A 22,094-nucleotide genomic window follows, 5' to 3' on the forward strand; every position below is an offset into this window, starting at 1 on the left:
AGGACATTTAATTCTGAACACATTTTGTCAACAAGTGTTTAGAAATTCGTTACCGTTCTAGAGATATATGAGAAAGAAGGTTTTAGGGGCCGATCCCTTATCTCTTTATAGGGGCCGTTTAACGAAATTTTGAAGGTTGTATATTGTTAAGAACATCATTTTGAACAACTTTTCTTCTGTACTGCACTTCAATATATTTTTCCTTTCTGAGATATGGGTGATCAAAATTTTGGACTTTTGGGCCTTAAAAACCCCTAATTACAAAACACATGACAAAACCAATACATTGCTTTGATACATAACTGCAGGATAAACACATTTGCTTCTATAACATTTCACAAAATACCCCTCAATAAAAGGTTATAGATAAAAGACCTTAGAGCCCTTTGGTCCCCTAATTTTAGTGGCCAGTCCTTTTTCTTGATATTAAACGAAAGGATATTTAATTCTGAACACATTTTGTTCAACAAGTGTTTAGAAATTCGTTACCGTTATGGAGATATATGAGAAAGAAGGTTTTAGGGGCCGATCCCTTATCTCCTTATAGGGGCCGTTAAACGAATTTTTGACGGTTGCATTTTGTTGAGAACATCATTTTGAACAACTTTTCTTCTGTACTGCATTACAAAATATTTTTTCTTTCTGAGATATGGGTGATCAAAATTTTGGACTTTTGGGCCTTAAAAACCCTTAATTACGTAACACATGATATAATCATTACATTGCTTGAATACATAACATTGAGATTAACACACTTGCTTCTATAACATTTCACAAAATATCTCTCAGTAAAGGGCTACAGATTAAAGACTTTAGAGCCCTTTGGTCTCCTAATTTGAGGGGCCAGCCCCTTTTTTTTATATCAAATAAAAGGTCATTTAATTCTACACAAAATTTGTTAAACAAGTGTTTAGAAATTCGTTACCGTTCTGGAGATATATGAGAAAGAAGGTTTTAGGGGCCGATTCCTTATTTCCTTTTAGGGGCCGTTTAACGAATTTTTGACGGTTGCATTTTGTTGAGAACATCATTTTGAACAACTTTTCTTCTGTACTTCATTACAAAATATTTTTCCTTTCTGAGATATGGGTGATCGAAATTTTGGACTTTTTGTCCCTAAAAACCCTTAATTACGTAACACATAATAAAATCATTACATTGCTTGAATACATAACATTGAGATAAACATATTTGCTTCTATAATCTATTACAAAATATCCCTCGGTAAAGAGTTACGGGTAAAAGATTTTAGAGCCCTCTAGGTTACTAATTTGAGGGGCCAGTCCCTTTTTCTTGATATCAGCTGAAAGATCTTGTAAATATAACCTTTTTTTTACATTACATGTTTTAACAAAATATTTTCCAGAAAAGATATAAAGAAAGAAAAGCACAAAAATTAACGACGCTTTTTTAATGTCAATTTTCGAGCCATAGCGAGCTTTGGCGTCAATAGTGCTAAACATACAAAACAACAATCATGCAAAACTTCAATCTTTTCTTTACCAACCGTAGAAATTTGAGCGTAAAATCTCTTATAGTTTAGGAAAACGGCCGCAGACAAAATACCCATATAAAAATTAGAAAAATCTCAATATCTCAAAAATGGATGTGACGTCATCAATGCAAAAAAATTGCTATCAGGTTCAAAGCACTATCTATCACATCTGAAAATTTGTTGGAGATCGGTTGAGCCGTTTCTGAGAAATCGCGTGCACAAAAATGGGAAGAAAAAAAAGGATGAAAATAATAGGGAACTAGACACGATCTCGTAGCGAGCAGGTCTTCCGTTCGATTTTTAGAAATTTTGACGGTTGCATATTGTTAAGAATATTAATTTGAACAACTTTTCTTCTGTACTGCATTACAAAATTTTTTTCCTTTCTGAGATATGCGTGATCGAGATTTTGGACTTTTGGCCCCTAAAAACCCTTAATTACGTAATACATGACAAAATCAATACATTGCTTGGATACATTACTGTGAGATACACATATTTGCTTCTATAACATTTCACAAAATATCTCTCAGTAAAAGGGCTACAGATTGAAGACTTTAGAGCCCTTTAGACCCCTTATTTGAGGGGCCAGCCCCTTTTTCTTGATATCAAATAAAAGGTCACCTAATTCTACACAAATTTTGTTCAACAAGTGTTTAGAAATTCGTTACCGTTTTGGAGATATATGAGACAGAATGTTTTAGGGGCCGGTGTAACGAAGAATATTGACCCGGGTTGAAAATTGACCCGGGGGTCATTTTTCAACGTTGAATATTGACCCGGGGGGTCATTTTTCAACGTTGAAAATTGAGACCAAAATCGTGAAATTTATACCCGGGGTCATTTTTCAACGGTATGAGAAAGATTTTTCTAAACTCTGATGACCTCGACCCGTTAAAAATTGATCCTGTTGAGAATTGACCCAAACCTCAGAGTTTTGATCTGAACTGGAACTTACTCTACACGGTTTAAATGTACAATAATGCACATATTTGAAAGTTTCAGTTTTAAAATGTACATACTGTCCGATGCATATGCGGACGTGGCTAATTTCTTTTAGGCTGATATGTCCAATTAATCATTTAGTTTTTAGATTGAAAATATGATATCCATTTATTATTACAATACTATGTATAAAAGCTAAGAAGATGACCGTTTGCTTCGGAATGGAGCAGGCGAGTAGGGCTAGAATACTTTTTGACATAGATGACATGGTTTTCATTCCCTCATGTGACAGAAATTAAAGTTTAAACTTGTCACAATCTCTGATAAATATATCTAACAAACATATTACCCGTTATCGTCACTTTTAAGGCAGTTCAACAGAGCTCTATTCGACAGGCACCTGACGTTGTATATTTGTTTAATAATTGAAAATATATAACCTCTATACTGCTTTATTGGGTAAAGGGTATATATATTTATATCAAGACAAAGGATATAATGTCAGATACATATGCTTAATTTGAAGAAGTCAGAATATTTCACTGACAAAATAATAAATGATTGGTTGTCATATTTTTATCCTTTTTCATATATACTGTTTTTTTATACGTATAAATACAGCATATACATATTTACACATGTTTTTAATTTTTTACGACTTAAAAATAATTTTTCATAAACTTGTCTGATTAACTTTATTGAAGCACCATCCAATTTTCTGCATATACAGTAATGGTTCTTCTAAAAAATGCAATTTATTTCTATTATTTTGAGTTTTCAATTCTATTATCTACCTGTAAATTAGAAACACAGGCAACTGACGTAATATATTTTTTCAAAATTAAATACATATACCCTCTACAGCAAAAATGTTATCAATTTAAAAAAAGTAGGTTTGCATCTAAATATACAATCGGAGGATGGTTGATCTAATTATATTAATGGTATATACATGAAAAGGTATGCGAAAAGTATACAACTGATAAATATGTTGTTTGGAGCAGCTGTATCAAGGGAAAATCCAAATTGCTTAAACATGTACAAATTGAAGCAACCAGGACAGTGACAGGGATCAGAGTTAATTCTTCTAAAATAATTTTATATAGTGAGCTTAATTTGGAAACATCGAAATCTCGAAGGGATAACCATAAACTAATTATATTCTACAAGAATATAAATGGTTTGGCACCACAAGATATGTTAGATTGAATTCAATCATATTTTCTTACTGAACATGCATATAATCATAGATCGAATTAGCTTTTTTACTATCTACCACTTTATACTAATTACAATAGCTTTGCTCCGTCTACATGTAAATTATGGAATAATCTTCATGCAGAAAAGAAAATTTCATCAACTTTATCTTTCTTTTAAGTCAAAACTTCAAAAAAAATATATACCTAGAGCTTACAAACCTTTCAGTTAAGACAATAGGAAATATTATTTTACGTCAATTACGGAATAAAGCTATAGTAAAGCTTACTTATTTAAGGATTTTTTTATTTGATGTGAGTCGATGTTTATACTGTGGGTCTGAATCTGAAGTAAATGTGATTTTGTCCCCTGGATATCCAAGATACACTCAACAAAGAGACGAACTTTTTAAACAACTTATTGACATTAGTGTACCATTTTATATTAACTATATACTTTATGGTAGTTCTGATTTTTCATATAGATAAAATTGTTTCCCATGTTTATACTTATATTAGATCTCCAAAGCGTTTTTGATTCTCTTAAGGTACACTGTTTAAACCTATTTAAGTATTATACCTGTATATTTACTTAATATACAGTTCCCTTTTATTTACTGTTCTTTTCAAATGGGCTGGATCATGAAAATCTCATTCTTATGTTTGTATCTCTGCAGGTATAAATGAAGGTGATATGTTTCTTAATATAGGTGTGAGTGAACATGTCTACCAACAATATGTCATACAATCATATATGATAAATATTCAGATAATTATTTAGTATTCAAGTACTTCATGTCTTATATACACATAATATACACATTTAACACGTTTAAATTAAATTAATAATGTAGGTGGCTGTGATAGGAAGGTTAATCATCTACTCCAACGCTGCTGTATGATCTTCTACTACTTATTTCTATTCCAAAAATGCAATTTACCATTTTATTGACGAAAACAATTACTGTTAGTAAATTTATGATACATGTTTGTGATCAAAGCAATTTAGAAACTTTAAAGAAAAATTCTATTGTCATCCTGTACAAAAATTAGGTTGCTAACTTGCTACAGATTCCATGAAGCAGAATTGTTAATGCCTATATAGAAAAATTAGCGATTTGATAATATTTAGTTACATCAAAAGTTATTCTAACGGAACAAATAAAACACCAAAAATCGGCTTTCAAGATATAGTTACTACAGCATTGTTCATGAAAGAGTACAATCATGTTAGCATATCATCATTTTGTAAACTGTTATTGGCTGGATGGGCGTGAATACAAAATTCAGTGACAGAGTGGGTGCAAACACAAAAATCTCAATATGACATACTGTTACTTTTTTTTTTATTTACACCCACTCAGAAAATTTACAATGAACAATATCAAAGTTTCAATTTACTGGGTGAACGTAAAACCAAAATTAAATAATATGATGTATTGTAGTTTTTTTAAAATTATTTATATTTGTACACTTCTCCAGCAAATTAAAAAAAAGAGATTTACTGAATTGAATATTTTAACGTGTAACCATGTATACTATTATTAGAAAACAAATATTTCTTTAAAATATATAGATATCAGACACAGCAATTATACGCGAAAAGTTTATTATGAATAAAATAGTTATAATTACATGTACATATTTAAAGGGATACTATGTAAATTCAAAAAATAATTATTTAAGTCTCACTTTACATGTCTTAACAAAATATTTTTCAGAAAAAAGATAATCAAAGAAAACCAGGAAAAATTACGACGTTTTTTTCATCTCAATTTTCGGGTCCAGGCGAGCTTCGGCGCCTTTCAAGATAGATCTAAATGAAAATAAAATTACAAATCTACAATCTTTTGTCTACTATCCCTGAAAGTTTGAACTCGATATCTTTTATATTAGAGGAGAACGTAGAGGGACAAGGGACCCCTCTGAAAATCGCTAAAACGTAAATTTCTTGAAAACGTAAGTGACGTCATCAATATAATATAAAACCTATAAGGTCTAGATCATTATCTATTAGATCTGAAAGTTGCATGAAAATCGGTCGAGCCGTTTCTGAGAAATCGCGTGCACAAATTTTGTAAGAAAAAAAAGAAAAATAATAATAATAACTAGATTCGATCTCGTTGCGAGCAACGAGTGGGTCTTCCGTTCGATTTTTGAAAAAAATTGCGGCACTCGGGGCTTGAACCCGGGTCGGCTGGGCCATGTCCACGACTATATCGACTGAGCTACTCGGACTCTCGCTTCAGGACTTTGACGCTTAATTTCTCGAGAATGCCTTGATCGATTTTAAAACAAATTACATATTCTAATTCAGTAAGAGGGTCTCTATAATGTGTAAAAATTTCAAACAAAAATATTAGAAAATAAAAAAGTCGAAAAATTCAATTTTTCAAAATTCCTTCTGGAGAAGACTGGAAGTGACGGCGGACATTTTTTAGACAATAGTGCACCAGAAAAACGTTAAATCTATCATCTCTAAAAATTTCAGCTCTATATCTTCAGTCGTTCTTGAGAAACGTCGCAGACAAATTTGACTTTAAAAAAATCGTTTAATGACGATAACTTCCGACCGGAAGTGAAATTTTAAAAACCGTTCCGGCGGTACAAACTTCAGTTGACAAGGCACCATCCCTGAAAATTTGACCGAAATCGAGCAAGCCATCTCCGAGAAATCGCCTGCACAAAATCGGTAAGAAAAAAAAAAAGAATAAGAATAATAAGAAAAGTGAAAAAGAAACATTACAATAATAGAAGGGTCTTCCGCTGAAGACGGAAGACCCTAATAACTAGACACGATCTCGTTGCGAGCAACGAGGAGGTCTTCCGTCTGATTTTAGAAATTGAGATTTGTTTGATCTTGATTTTGCTATTTAACAGCTATACATGATTTAAAACAGGAAAAGAGGATCTTCATTTTAAGTGCCTGATACTATTTGTTTCAGGTGTAAGAGTTTTGTTAAACAAGTGTTTAGAAATTCGTCACCGTTCTTGAGATATCTCAGAAAGACTATTTTAGGGGCCGAACCTTATCCCCTTATTGGGGCCGCTGAACAAAAATTGTAAGGTTGCATGTTATTAGGTACATTATTTTGAGCATCTTTTCTTTTATACTGCATTTCAAAATATTTTTTCTTTTTGAGATATAGGTTATCACATTTTTGGACTTTTGACCCCTAAAACTCCTTAATTACGTAACACCTGAGAAAAATCATTATAATGTTAGGCTACACAACTGTTAGATAAACATATTTGCTTCTATAATCTATTACGAAATACCCCGCGGTAAAGAACTATAGGAAAAAGACTTTAGAGCCCTCTAGGTCCCTAATATTAGGGGCCAGCCCCTTTTTCATGGTATCAAATTAAAGGTCATTTGATTATAAAGACATTTTGTTCAACAAGTGTTCAGAAATCCGTTACCATTCTTGAGATATCTCAGAAAGAATATTTTAGAGGCCGGTCCCTTATCTCCTTATTGGGGCCGCTGAACCAAATTTTTTAGGCTGCATGTTGTTAAGGACATCATTTTGAGCATCTTTTCTTTTATACTGCATTTCAAAATATTTTTCCGTTTTGAGATATAGGTGGTCAAAGTTTTGGACTTCTGACCCCTAAAAATCCCTAATTACGTAACATATGAGAAAATCGTTATACTGCTTGGCTTCATAACTGTCAGATAAACATATTTGCTTCTATAATCTATTACAAAATATCCCTCGGTAAAGAGTTATGGGTAAAATACTTTAGAGCCCTCTAGGTCCCTAATTTGAGGGGCCAGCCCTTTTTTTATATCAGCAGAAAGGTCTTGTAAATTTAAACTGTTTTTACATTGCATGTTTTAACAAAATATTTTCCAGAAAAGAGATAAAGAGAAAAAAGCACAAAAATTCACGACGCTTTTTTAATGTCAATTTTCGAGCCATAGCGAGCTTTGGCGCATGTAGTGCTAAACATACAAAACAACAATCATGCAAAACTTCAATCTTTCCTTTACCTACCGTAAAAATTTGAGCTTAATATCTCGTATAGTTTCGGAGAACAACAGAAGACAAAATACCCATATAAAATTTAGAAAAATCTCAATATCTCAAAAACGGATGTGACGTCATCAACACAAAAAAATTCCAATCAAGTTCAGACCACTATCTATCACATCCAAAATTTTGATTGAGATCGGCCGAGCCGTTTCTGAGATATCGCGTGCACAAAAAAAGGGGAAAAAATAATAATGATAAGAATAGGGAAAAAGAAACCGAAGAATAACGGGAAGGTCTTCCGTTGGAAACGGAAGACCTTAATAATAGGGAAAAAGAAACCGAACGAAAACAATAAGGTCTTCCGTTGGAAACGGAAGACCTTAACTGCAAAGCAACGAGTGGGTCTTCCGTTAATGTCGAAAGTAAAGCTGAAAGTTCCTGTAAGAAGCAGAGCTCTTAAACCAATAACAAAAGTAACTAAAATAATTTTTTTTTTAAAAATCGAATTATTCCTGGTACGACTTATTTCCAGCCTTATTACAGAGGCAAAACGATCAATTTATAAGCACGAAAAATTTCAACTTCCTATCTTGAAGCGTTTTTGAAGCCGCGGACAAAATGACTTTTTGAAAATTTAAAAAATGACGTAACGTAAAAACGGAAGTGACGTTGCAATAGAAACTTTAACATCTTCGAGGCATTGTAATTGCACATAACCTCTGAAAGTTTCATAAAAATCGGTTAAAAACTTTTTGAGTTATGAAGCCGAAAAGAAGTCAGAAAAAAAGAAAAAGTATAATATTAAAAAGAAACCGAAGAATAACAAAAGGGTCTTCCGTTGGAAAACGGAAGACCCTAAAAAGAAACCGAAGAATAACAATAAGGTCTTCCGTTGGATCGGAAGACCTTAATTACCGGTCACGTATTTTCTGCATGTGGGAATTGCAAATGATGTATACATATACATACAATTGTACGATGTACCAGGCCGGGTATGTGACATATTTACCCTTATACATATATTTAAATAATTAATCCCAATTTATGATCACCGGTGCAGTAATTAAATAGGCTATAGATTTTACTGTTACATACATGTATCTATAATTTGTAAACGTAACATTTTTGAAACCCAGAGTTGGGAAATAATACTTTGAAAATGAATAACAAATGTGAATAAACTTTCATTCACTAGACTTATCGTATACGTATTTCAACATATTTAGAAACACTGACGTGCACCTGGGCACACGACACACCTGTTGTGTATATCTTGTATATTCTGTGTTAGTTCCAGGGTTTTTCTTAAGTTTGACAAACAATATACTCTAATTAGATATACACGAACTAAACTATGTCTAGACAAACAAAGCTGTTATATCCCGTCCGATATAACAAAGGCAGCTAAGAGTATTTTCCTCATTAACAGTATTAGACCTAGAAATAATTAAAATTGAAACAAAAAAATCTTAAACCGATTATTAAACTAAAGCATGCATTGTTTGTTCATTTCGTTTTATTTTGTTTAACAACCGGATGAAGTAGAAGAGAGAGAGAGAGAGAGAGAGAGAGAGAGAGAGAGAGAGAGAGAGAGAGAGAGAGAGAGAGAGAGAGAGAGTTTTCAATAATTAATTCATAACAGGAAACAAACATACTTTCATTTAATTTTGGGCGCAGATTTAGATACAGAGACTGCAGTCTGTGTCCATTGGAGCAGTGTGGATGATAGCGATCTGTGTTTAATGTTCAATGGAGCAACAATTAAAACCGCCTGGAACATCCCCCCCTTTCCTTGGAAATTATATCATCACTAGGATCATCCCCTCCCCCTCCCATCTCTATAAAAGAGCTTTTGCATTAAAAATATGTTTTCAAGATAAATCTGTTTCGCTTGATCAAATTTGACTTAAAGAGAACTTAAAGATGGCGTAAAGACAACTTAAAGGAAGCAAAAATGCCACTGAGAGATGCTTAAAGATGGCTTTAAGATGGCTTAAGGGTGACTTAAAGAAGTTTGGACATAAAGGACATATACGCTCAGCTAAAAGGTAACCTAAAGGTGGCTTAAAGGCTGTATATTCTTTCAGCCACATTTACGCCACCTTAACGACATATATACCTGCTATAACCAGTAGTAGCTTAGAAATTGCTATCAAAGTGCACCTGCACACAAACTTTAACCTGATCCAAAACTCTTAACCTCTTCCAGCAGCGATTTGTGCATACAAATTTTCATAACGCTCTAACGCGCGTTATTCAATTTGCCTGCACACACTGCTGCACTTATAAGACTGTATACTTCAAAAAATCTTGATTCAATGCTATAATATATGTAAACGGTTCAAAGACTTAAACACTTTTTGAACTGTTCTTAAATCTGAAATCTACCAAGCATCAGGATAGTTCATATTACTTTAGTATCTAGAGCTATCTCTGTAATTTTTTTTTTATAAAGTTAAATCAACAAGGCGAGTTTAAATAAGATAGACCATTATTTTCATCAACTGTGACCAACTTTTAAACCTAATCCTCTACCAGCTTCCAAACCTGTCGCTTATATTAACAGTGTAGCAACTAAGCCTATTGATTGCATTAGTATCTGGTATCACAAGATGCATCATCTATCCAAGTTCGGTAAAGACAAAAACAGAAATAATTGTGGATCTTAAATATTAATACACAAAGCAGCCATCAAAGACCACCTGCTCCAGAAAATTTAACCAGCTCAAAAAACCTTTACCCCCTACAACATCTAAAACTACGGCTCATAAATAGCATCAAAGCCTTTTAAGTGCATCAGTAGCATAAGATGCATCACAGATCAAGGATTTTCTGAGACAAAACAAAAAACCCTTAGTTTACCATGCAATCAAAAGGCATCTGTCCATAAACCTTAACCTCCTCCAGCATCTTCAACCTATGGCTCGAATTTGCACCAGAGCCTTAAACTTGCACCATAATTTAACCTCATTCAGCCTCTTAAAGGGGCATGGTCACGATTTTGGTCAATTTTTTTTTTTGTTTTATCATTTGCAATGCTTTAGGAATGCATATTTATTGATCAAATGAAATTTGCGTGCCAGTCGTTGAGTTTTAAGCAAGATACAAGGCTTACAATTCTTCGTCATGTAAACAAGGCGCCTGCCCTGCTTTTGTTTACATAGGTTCAATATACCAGTAAAAAAAGTTTTTAAAGCTGGTTTGTCTATCTTATTATTCATTTGAAGCACAAAGAAACTGTTCCTAACGATTAACACATTTATTTTAGGTCTAAAACTGGAACTTTCACTTTAACATTCGAAATGTAAACAAACGCTTTGTTTACATAGAGAAGAACTGTAAGCTCTGTAGCTCGCTTATAACTCATCAAATGACACACAAATTTTGGTCTCGGACCCCGATTCTAAGGGTATAGCAAAAGCTCCCCTCCCCGAATTTGTGTCAATGTCAATGAGAAAACAAAGGCTGGAATTGAAACAACAAATTGATTCAATACTTTGATTGATACAAATAACTAAGAATGCATTCAAATCAAAATATAAAACTTCAGAAGGAAGATAGCAGACAGGATGTGTTTAAGGAAATCTTTTTTTTTAATACTGGATTTAACTCACTGTCTGTTACTGCAGTAACCACCATCTGATATGGCAACGAGGAAATAAAGACTAGAGAAATTTTTTGATCGAAAATTGTCCCGTGGTAAAATGAATGATGAAACATAAATTACTTATTTACGTCAACATTTGGTGTCCATCTATCAATTTTATAAAAACTCTTATTGCACTTTGTTTGACCAAATTATCAATAACTAGAAAACTGACCAGGCAGAAAGGGCCCCGCTATGACAATTAATAAAGAGAAGTGAAAAAAACTTTGAATTACATCCTCTTTATATTAACATTGAATCTTCTTTAAGATTTCAAGATAATTCCTGAATGTCCAAAAACTTTAAATAGTAACCTTGTATCTGCATAAAACAGGGATATTCTCATGTCTTTTAAAAAAAACTAAATTAAATGTGTATTTAAGAAAGATTTAAGCAGGTGTTTTATAAAATTCAAGCCTTCAGTGTAAATACATTGTATCACCCAGGGTTGACCTCAACTTCAAAACAAACATCAGTTGCAGACAAAGGTGTTCATTAATCTTCATATGACAGATAGAGATAAGCCTCTAAATTTTCTGCAGCAGGCAAGATAATTAATCCCAGGGTATTAATTGTTCTGCTTTCTCATCCTTTTCTTCTAAATTTACAATAAGATTTTTTTTCCAGAAATGACAGAATGGGGTTATAATCTGATTACCTGTTAAAATTAACAGCATTAAGGCAGAAAAAAATTAAAATAAAATAATTAAAAAATAAAATAGTGAAAAAGGATATCGTAATATATATCTTGATTTTAGAATTCAATAAAATTATCATAAATCATTGTGTACCAATGATTACCATTCTAACCAAAATAAAGTATGAATATTATATTTTAAATCCATATTTCAAAGAATGTACACAATACTACACATTATTCAAAATTGACTTTAACTTCAAAACAAAGTTCATTTTCAGACACAGGCAGTGCAGTAATTAATCTCAATGAGACAGATAAAGATAAAGCTTAGGAGTTTCTTCCTGTGGAAGGTTAATTAATCCCAAAGGACAAATATTGCACAGCCTTCCAAGTATATAATGGTAACATTCTCAGCAGTTATCTCTCTTTGCCCATTCATTCTTATGCATAGTTAAGGAATCTACCCCACCACCCCAGCTCCAAACCAGAAGACATAGAGAACCAAACTTAGCACCAAAATATGTATTTCTGCCTACTGAACTACCATACCAAATTTGAACTTGATTGGGCTACCATAAAACAGTTATTAGAAAAAAACAGAAAATTTGTGGACGGAAGTGACAGACGGACAGACAGAAGGACGGAAGGACAGAGTGAGTACTATAGGGTACCCGAAAATCCTTGCCGGGCCCTAATAAACTCTGTTTACCAGTATTTGTATATCTCCGGAACAAAAAAACTACGACAACAAGAATGACTACTAAAGTTAATCCACCAGCAGCTGCACTTCCAGCAATAATCGGCAATTTATCAGTAGACTCTGCAAAAAAAATAAATATATATATTATTCATGAAAAAAAACCAACATTCTACATAAAACAACATATGGCTGTTTAAAAGAGTATATTTACATTCCAAATATTTTTGGCTTGTAAAGTGTTGAAAGCAGCTGTTATAACACTGTAATACACATAATGAACTGATCAAAGGATAAAATAACGAGTTTTATTATGACGTCACAAACGTTAAACGCTTTAAACCACAACGCCATAAGCGAAAATCAAAGTTCACGCTTGTGGCTGTTACTGTTACTCTTCCATTAATATGAACTTATACTTAAGATAAGACAGGAATTTGAAGTATAAATCACATTTGCAGACAAGGCAATGAGTAAAAAATGTAAATATAAGATTAAATCATGATTTTTTTAAGTATACAGTCTCATAACTGCAGCGATGTGTGCATACAAATTTTCATAACGTGCTTACGCGCTTTACTCAATTTGTATGCACACACCGCTGCAGTTATGAGACTGTATACTTAAAAAAAATCACGATTTAATGCTATAAAAACTTTTTATTACATCTAATTTAAATATCTACAAAAAGTCAAATATATTTTTATAGACTAAATTTTTTCATTTCAAAATTTCTTGAATATCAATTTTTTTTCTTTAAAAAATTGTTATTAGAAACGAAAAAATGAGAAGAAGTTTTCTACACTGTCCATACAAAATTAGAAATATTTTAGGAATCAATGTATAATGAAGGATGTGATATTGAAAATAGCATTACGTCAGATAATTTTATTGTAGTTAAAGGTGTTTAGATACATGTAGATGATAACAAAAGTGAAATGGTCAATATAAACATGACTGATAAAGCAGCACTGTTACGGCTTGCTATGAAAATATCAGCGGATTTAAACGTTCACAAAACGATGCATCTGTTATTACAAAATGTTTATGTAAAGTTATATTATTATGATATAAATGCGATATGAAATACAACAGTACAGTAAATGCTACTTTGTATAGCACTTAGTGTGGTCCTTTGAATTGATAGTCACGTGATATGTGTTCATAATTCTCCCGAGTGGAGGTTGTAAACACATTCCAATATTACAAGAGCATACCCTTATGTGAATTAAAATTTTAAATGATGATTAAATTCTACTATTCTGGTAAATTCTGAAAAGTGCTGCTGCTTTGTATAGAGTTCATCTTTTATTAGAATAAATATCAAAGAAATGAGATCCGGTTGGAATTGATATGACCTTCGCATAATATTTTACATATTTGATAATTCATTTTGTAGATTTCATTGAAGCAGCAGCACTTTTTGATAACTTTAACATTTCCTTAATTTATATCCAAAAGATCAAAATGATCTGTTAAGTGTATGCCCTTGTAAAAAGCGGATTTAGATAGGCTTCCCGATGTCAACCACATCGAACTTGTACATTAACCACTCTAAAAAACAAATAATACACGCTCTAAAAAATAATTACATGCCGAATCAAAACAAGCATAGTAGATAGTATTTAATGGTATAATAATTGTTTTATGATTATGATCCGTTCATTTATAAAATGCATTTTCTCATGTTAAAAAATTGATTGATCCGCCCTTCTCTACACATAATATGCGTCAAAATTTACAATATGACGTCACATCGACGTCATATCGACGACACAAGTTCACCGTGATCAGTCTATTCTTTATATTTATCGTTGTTGGACTTATTTGACTACAAAGTTGCACGCAAAGGTAATTTTTAATGTAGTTTGATGTTTTCGTACCCATAACAATTGAAAACTACTTTATTTAATAGCATTTTTGACGACTTGTTGTTTTGTGTGATGTCATAGTTAACATGTTCTCGTACTTTCTGGTCGGCGCGACCACAAAGTAAACCTTAACAGTGCTGCAAACATCTAAGAAGTCCCCACATTGCCCCATCGACTTTTTTTGGAGAAATAAGAAGAAAAAGATCAATATTGTTAAAACATTTGCAGAAAATAATTTTTTCTTCATTTTTTAAAGAGAAAGACTCAAGGCATATATTCTAGAGTTGTATAAATTAAAAATGGCACATGCGCTGTCCATAGATTTTAACGAAAATATCAAGGTGCGATAAATCGGACAATAATAAAAAGTCAGAAAATTCATTTGAAATAGCATTTTTTAAATGACACCGTTTGGATGAATTATTAACATTTATCCCATGACTCTCAAGTCGAGAGAACCAGAATGATCGTCATATACAAAGCAGCATTTACTATGCTGTTTCATTTCAAATCAAATTAATTACATAGTATTAAAATAATGAGATAAAAATAGTTTGTTATTATAATAGATGCATCATTTTATGAACGTTTAAATCCGTTGATATTTAATTATATAATAAATTTATATATTTATATATTTTGAAAGAATATTGAAAATGATAAATAAAATAGATGTACTATAATCAAGCAAACAAATGATAATTCCCGCTAAGAAAATATCAAAACTCAATTATTTCTCTCTTAGAAAATAATAAAATTAATGCTTATAGTGACATTGAACTTGCAAAATTGCCAAAGCTCATGTAGGGACAAATTTACAAGTAACAAGCAATCTTTGTGTCAAACTTTAATTTCTAAATCAGTTCCATCCATTACAAGCTATGAAACAAACGGGTAATAAACATTTTTAAAAAGAAATCTTGAAAATGCATAACTGACCCTGGGGCATGTTTTTGACAAATCCTTAGGTCATATGCAATCTTATAAAATTGAAACTTCCAATGTTTCTCTATTAGAACAGTAGCTTTTTATGACACAAATTATGACCTTAAACGAAATCGTTAGGCAACAACAGGTCATAAGTAATTTTTTATGTCAAGTAAAAGCTTCTAATGTTTCTCCATAAAAAAGATTTGGACCGAACATAATTTTTTCATGCACATTGCCTTGAAGTGGCCAAATGACGTTGGGTAAAAATCATGACACACTTTAAAATCAGAGGCAATCTTTGTGTGAAGTAAGAACTTCAAATGTTTTTCAAAAAAAAATTTGAACCGGACACAAATGTTTCTGCTTTCCCGCCCGTGACCTTGTTTCGCCGAAATGCCCTTGGGTTAAGGCCATGACTCAACCTCAGGACAGAAGTAATATTTGTATGGATTAAGGACTTCTAATGTTCCTCCGTAAGACAGATAAGGAGCAGACACAAATTTTGCACAGACGGACATACGGACAGATGGGCAAGATAATTCCTCCCCCCACCCAAACTTTGTTTATAATAACGATTGATCATGTGGATGTTAAGATACATATATTAAACTGTTTAGGTAAAGTAATATAATACTTCCATCCGTTTAAGAGAAACACTGAGTTGAACAGTATGCTTGAATATGACAATTTGTAAACAGATGACTATACAGTAACCTTGATAAGTTCTATTAAATGAACACGTAAACAATTATGCTGCGCAAGTATTAACATATTAATCAGTCTACTGGAAAGTCCTTGGGCAGGTTCAATTTAAATTCAATTGCACAGTAGTGCGATCTCAACCGTCCATGTATGGGGCAGGAGAACTATATGTGACATAATTGTAGACTCTATATCATTTTACTATAGTTTGCTTATCACAAACTACATGCTTTCTGTCAACCTTTAACCTATTCTCATGTTTTTACTTATGCTATGTACTGATGCGGGAGACTGTAAACCCGTATCCCTCGACGCTGTGATGGACAATTTGACAATTTGATACTGTATTTGGAACTAAAATACTGCTTTCGAATTTAATTACTGAATTTACAATCATGATTAGCACAGGTGGTCATGACTAACCGAAACTGTCCGTCCTAGCCGAAAGGGTATATATACTCATGTCAATTGTTAGAAATTTAGACTGAATTAGAGATTGATTTAGAATTGATTAGAACTTCCACCACTATATGACACGACAAACAAACTTGTCACTGTAAGTTGACTTAATCAATGACGAAGCAGACGGACGGGGAGACTTTGTGACAAACGTGTTACATCTGTCTTTTTATTTTGGTGCCGTGACCAGTATAAGCAGAGTGCAAAGGAAGGACAAGGAAAACTTCTTAAGGTAAGAATTCTTTTTCATATCACTTATCGTCTCTATTTTATTGGTCATCTGAACAACAACTAACATGGCGACAAATGGTTATGACAGGGAAGACTTAAAAACAAATGGAGTAGTTAGAACAAAGTATGACAAGTTTAGGTCAAGATAAGGGGGATAGAGTAAAGGTTCTTCATTTAAGTCACAGTTAAACAGTCAAGAATCTTTTCATGAAACTAGAGAATATCAGTTCCGTGAACCTAGACATCCGAATTTGGATGATGAAAAAAGATTTTTTTATAAGCCAGGTAAAGGCAGTGACAGCCACTGTCAGTCACTCCGTTCCAGGGGGGACCACAGGAAATATAAGCAGTGGTAAAAGGAAGAAGAAAAATACGCGCTAATGTCCGGGAAACCGGGTCTTTAAATTCCAATGTTAGCATATGTAACTAGTAATAGGTCCGTGGGGGGGGGGGGCTTTATAAATGATATCTGGATGAAACGAAGGCAGCCATTATGGCATGACTTTACGGCGTCGTTAAAAACAGATTTGCAGAAATAGCCGATCCCCAGCACGCGTTGGCGGTAATGCGTAGGACTAGTCAATATTCTAACAAAAGTGTTCAATTGTTCGCCGAGAGACTTCTACAAATCGTGGAAGACGCGTACAGTAAAAAAAGACTTAAAGATCCATTGATTCAGCAACAATTAGTCGACATTTTCTGTGATGGGTTAACATTTGACTATCTTAGGAGGAAAATCTTACGAGAAAATCCTAAGGAATAAGAATCCGGAATTCAATAGGCAACGAAAGAACAAAACTAAAGACAGAGATTGGCCATTCGAAGGTCAGATATAACCGACAATAGACAGGATAACAGTAACGGTCTAGCTGCCCCTACTTTTGATACTACCTTCCCTTTCTTCAGGGATCGTTTGGATAATCTCGCCTCAGTAGACAACAGACGTGAAGAACCCATGGAGATCGACCATGCGAGAAACAACCGATGTTTTACATGTAAAAAGACAGGCCACCGAGCCAGATTTTCTAAACAAAACAAATTTCAGACTAGGTCCCGCCCCCAAATAAATAAAACAATCAATCAAAACAGGTCTGTTATACTATTGAACGAAGCCCCCGTTCACCTGTCGAATGTTGGAACTGTGGAAAACTAGCTCATGTGCACGCTGATTGTTGGAGCTCGCATAACTATCAGAAAACGCAACAAAACTGTGGGAGACTGATAGATCGCTAGAATAGGTCACGCCACACTCAGAATGAAACAATGAGAGATCGACTTCAGGTTACACCTCTCGCCCTTCTTTTAATGAACAAAATCAGGAAAACTAAGATGTTCTTCCTTCGTTGAAGCCCGAAAAAAGAAGTTTAAACAAAGATCTAGATATGAAATTAATTTTACCAATAATACCAGTAGTTGTTTATTGAAGATAGGTAAACATAAATTTAGAGCTTTGGTAGATACCGTTGCCACTGTATCTTTAATCAGACAGAAATTGTATGATAAATTATTTCCTCGCCCTAAAGTATGTAAAAATGACCTTTACACTCTTCAAGCAACAAACGATAGTTCTTTAAATGCAATAGGGTATGTAGATATTTTTCTCAATATTTCAGGTTTAACGTTAGAAGCTTTATGTGACAAAGGGACTCAATCGGAATTTCATTCTTGGCCGCGATTGGCTCAGAAAAACAATATTGGTTTATATTTTAACCTTGGACTCATGCGTATAAATTGGAAATTTTATACAGAACTCAAAGAAGACCTTCTTATCTCAACAATTGTGAGAACCCCTAAGAAACTATTTGTGAAACTAAATACTGTGAATGTGTTTAAGGGGAGATGAAATAACAATTTCCTTACTCAAGAAAGTGACTTGGTTGAAATAAATTGCAAAGACAATGACTGTATAATAAAGGAACTAGGACTTTATTAAGGACTTCCGTTGGAAACGGAAGACCTTTCTATTATTGTGCGGGTAAAGATTATTAGGGTCTTCCGTCTTCAGCGGAAGACCCTTCTATTATTCTTCGGTTTCTTTTTCACTTTTCTTATTATTATTAGGGTCTTCCGTCTTCAGCGGAAGACCCTTCTATTATTCTATTGTTTCTTTTTCACTTTTCTTATTATTCTTTTTTTGTATTACAAATTTTGTGCAGGCGATTTCTCGGAGATGACTCGTTCGATTTGAGGAGATCCGGCGCGAGTGGACAAGTGATCCGCGGTCGGTTTATCACGCGCTCATGTTTCATATTTTGCACGGACACAACTATATTTTATTATGTTTTCAACTATTATATTGGTTTTAGATGAAATATAAATTTATTTTACTTGTATAGTTGATTAAGCATTGATGTATACGATAGCGTACAAGGTAGTTAAAAAATCAAATCAAATTGTAATCAAAGTTCCATGTTACATGTTTGCGGTAGGTGCTAGCACGATAAAAGAATGTCATAAGTTGAGGCATTCGATGATTATTTAAAAGAATATTCACAAGAGTTTTAAACAACTTTAGATTAGATTCTATCGGTCACATATTAATCACTTCTGTAGTTATTCTACATGTTCGTTTCATTGTGGAAGCGAACTCATTGCTGCCCCCCCCAACCCCCCTCCCGCCCCGCTGTATTTTTTTTTTAATTGGCGAAACGATATCAAGATCTGTTGAAAATCATTTTTGGTGGCTTCTTCTAGTGTGTAACATCTTGTTTCACTCTCCAACCCGTTTGTTTATTCGGTCAGTCTGTTAATTCAATCGCCACGTGCGACCGAGAATCGTGTGTCGCTTCAGTGCACACAGCTCAGAACATATATAGCCCCGGGTCATCAATAGTGAAATCGGTTTTTCAGTGTTCGGCGGGATTTGATTTTTCTTTTAACATTAGTACTTTTATTGGTTTCAAAGAATACGATGTAAAAATACAAATAGTAAATAAATCTGATATTCTTTACATTGATAATGTTAAAAAATATTTAAAATTAAATTAGTCACATTCGTTAGAAAACAATGTCATACAAACATCCAATAATTTTTTTCCTATGTCGTATCATTTGCGTAAATAAATATGGTCTGTACATATTCATGTAGCTCAGAAAAATTCAAATGATTTAACAAAAAAGAAAGTTGTAATTACTATTTCGGATTTTTTTTTCAAAGTAATTTAACATTGTATTGAAAAGAACAAGAAATAGAAATGATTTAAATTTTTGACTCAATATTTGTATATATTACCGGCGCTCCTTACACGTATAACGGCGTAGAGTGTATAGATTATCATGATCTATTTAAATTAAGTACTACACGTAAAGATTCCCATAATAATTAATTGCATGACTGTGTACATTGTAGGCAAATCCCTGTGCGTTAATTACTTCTAAGACCTCTTGTTTTCCGTTAACAGTGGTTTAAATAATTTAAAAAATTACTTGTAAAAAAATCTAGAATCGGGATTCCAAAGAACTTACTTCCCGCAATTCATAGAAATGATCAGTATATTTTCTTTCTATGTTTACATTTAATTTTGTTCGAATAATTAATAAATTTTCTATCATTTAAATTGTGTGCTTCATCAAATACTGATTCCGATTACCTTGAAGTTATTAATTTTTCCATTAGCTATTGACAAAAAAAAGAGACGCTTGACCATCCAATGAAAACAAATACACAGAGTTTGATTGACAGGTTCAGCCAGGTGCAGGTCTCACCCGATGTCTTGTAAGTTAAAGTTGATTAAGGCTTGTTCCAACGGAAATCATGTTTTGCTAACTGTATTTAATATTTTGTATGTATAGCGAATTTTAATATTGTACAGTCATTTTACCGGTAACGAATCAGTATGAGGTTTCGTCGTGCATGCAACTATTACTATCGGAATTCCAAATGTGTTTATTTTTTGTTTAAATCGCGTTTCTTTGTCCTTCTAAACTGTAGTATCAATCTTCCGAAAATATAAAGGATGAATTACGGAGACAGTAATTTCAACACCCCCTCCATTTTCCTAGTTTCGTATTCGTTTCCCAGTATCGAATTAAGCGCCCTTTATCACTTCTGACCGAATATTTTGAGGCGAATTCATTTCAAAAAATATACTAGAGTAGAGGTACATGTTAATGGACTTATAAATGAAGAAGGAAAAACAGTTGTGGGAATATGTCATTTAAAAAAAATAATATGATCGTTATTTTAATCATACCGTTTTCCCGTCAAATTGAAACTGGACTTGAACAGTTTTCATTTGCGTTACTTTATAATATTGAATTTTCATAAAAACACTTTATAATAGTAATTGATGATAAGTAGTTGCCATTTTCCTTTGTTTTTCCCGTATATCTATCAATATATGCAGCCAAATAATACTTCTGTCGCAATGAACCGAAACTAGGAAAACTACACGTGGTTCAATCTGATACTGGCAAATATTCGTTACCGGTAAAACGACTGTACCAGTACTGAAACATCGTATAAAATCGTTATATATACATGTAATCTGTAACTAGTCGTCTTTTAATACATATACCTTTTCAATTTTGTAAAAAGATAAGTATTTCATTTCTTCTAGATTTTTTTTTTCGTGAAAATACATACAAAAGAGTTTTGCCAATCACAAACAGTTTAAAGTACATGTAATGTAAAACACGGGCGCCATTTTGAAACAAATTGTCAGAGAGTTCCGAATGAAATCTGATGAACGTTTCACATGGTTCTCGAACGCTTTGCTCGAAACGATTTACACGCTTTGTCCGAAACGCTAATCGGTTTACACGAAACGCTAAACGGTTAACACGAAAAGTTTCTCGCACGTAAGTCACACGCTTTTTTGGTGTAGTAGTACGTTTCAGGGTCTGTAAATTTTGTCAGCACGCAACAATTCTAAATTGCACATTGTCTTAAAAAATTTAGAAATATCTAAATAAAGAAGTTATCTTAGAGAAAAGGTTACATGTTTTGTAAACGGGTTCGGTTTAAAAAAAACCACAATTCCTGACATGACACATGAGTACATACTGTTTATAACAATGCTTGCTACCCTCTGAAAATTTAACTCGCCATTAAATATTTCATTTTTTAAATAATGTTTGTTACGATTACATAAACTGTGTGCGACAGTTAGTTTTCCTAAAACATTTTCTTATTTTCTTTTTCAAAACACGTTTTATATGCAGGCTTTCAATCACAACATGTTTTTATAACAAAAGCAGAACTGAAAGTTTAGTAATTATAATCGTTTGATACCATATCACATATATTTTCAACTCGCAGCAACAACGGAAGACCTACTCGTGGCTTTGCCACGAGCTCTGC

General features: G+C 33.0%; 1 protein-coding gene across 2 annotated transcripts in view; it reads right to left on the reverse strand.

Moving 5' to 3' along the window:
* The window catches only part of LOC136273098 (hemicentin-1-like), a 179,275-nt gene that overhangs the window by 35,919 nt on the left and 121,262 nt on the right, over nucleotides 1-22,094 (reverse strand). The window contains exon 11 of one of the 2 annotated variants that reach the window (XM_066076996.1): nucleotides 12,612-12,722. The exons of the other annotated variant lie outside the window; for it this stretch is intronic. Within the exon in view, the coding sequence (XP_065933068.1) occupies nucleotides 12,612-12,722 (111 nt within the window). The remainder of the gene's footprint in view (nucleotides 1-12,611; nucleotides 12,723-22,094) is intronic. 2 annotated transcript variants of the gene reach the window in all.

Source organism: Magallana gigas, chromosome 2, assembly GCF_963853765.1.
Source record: "Magallana gigas chromosome 2, xbMagGiga1.1, whole genome shotgun sequence".
NCBI classification, from domain to species: domain Eukaryota; kingdom Metazoa; phylum Mollusca; class Bivalvia; order Ostreida; family Ostreidae; genus Magallana; species Magallana gigas.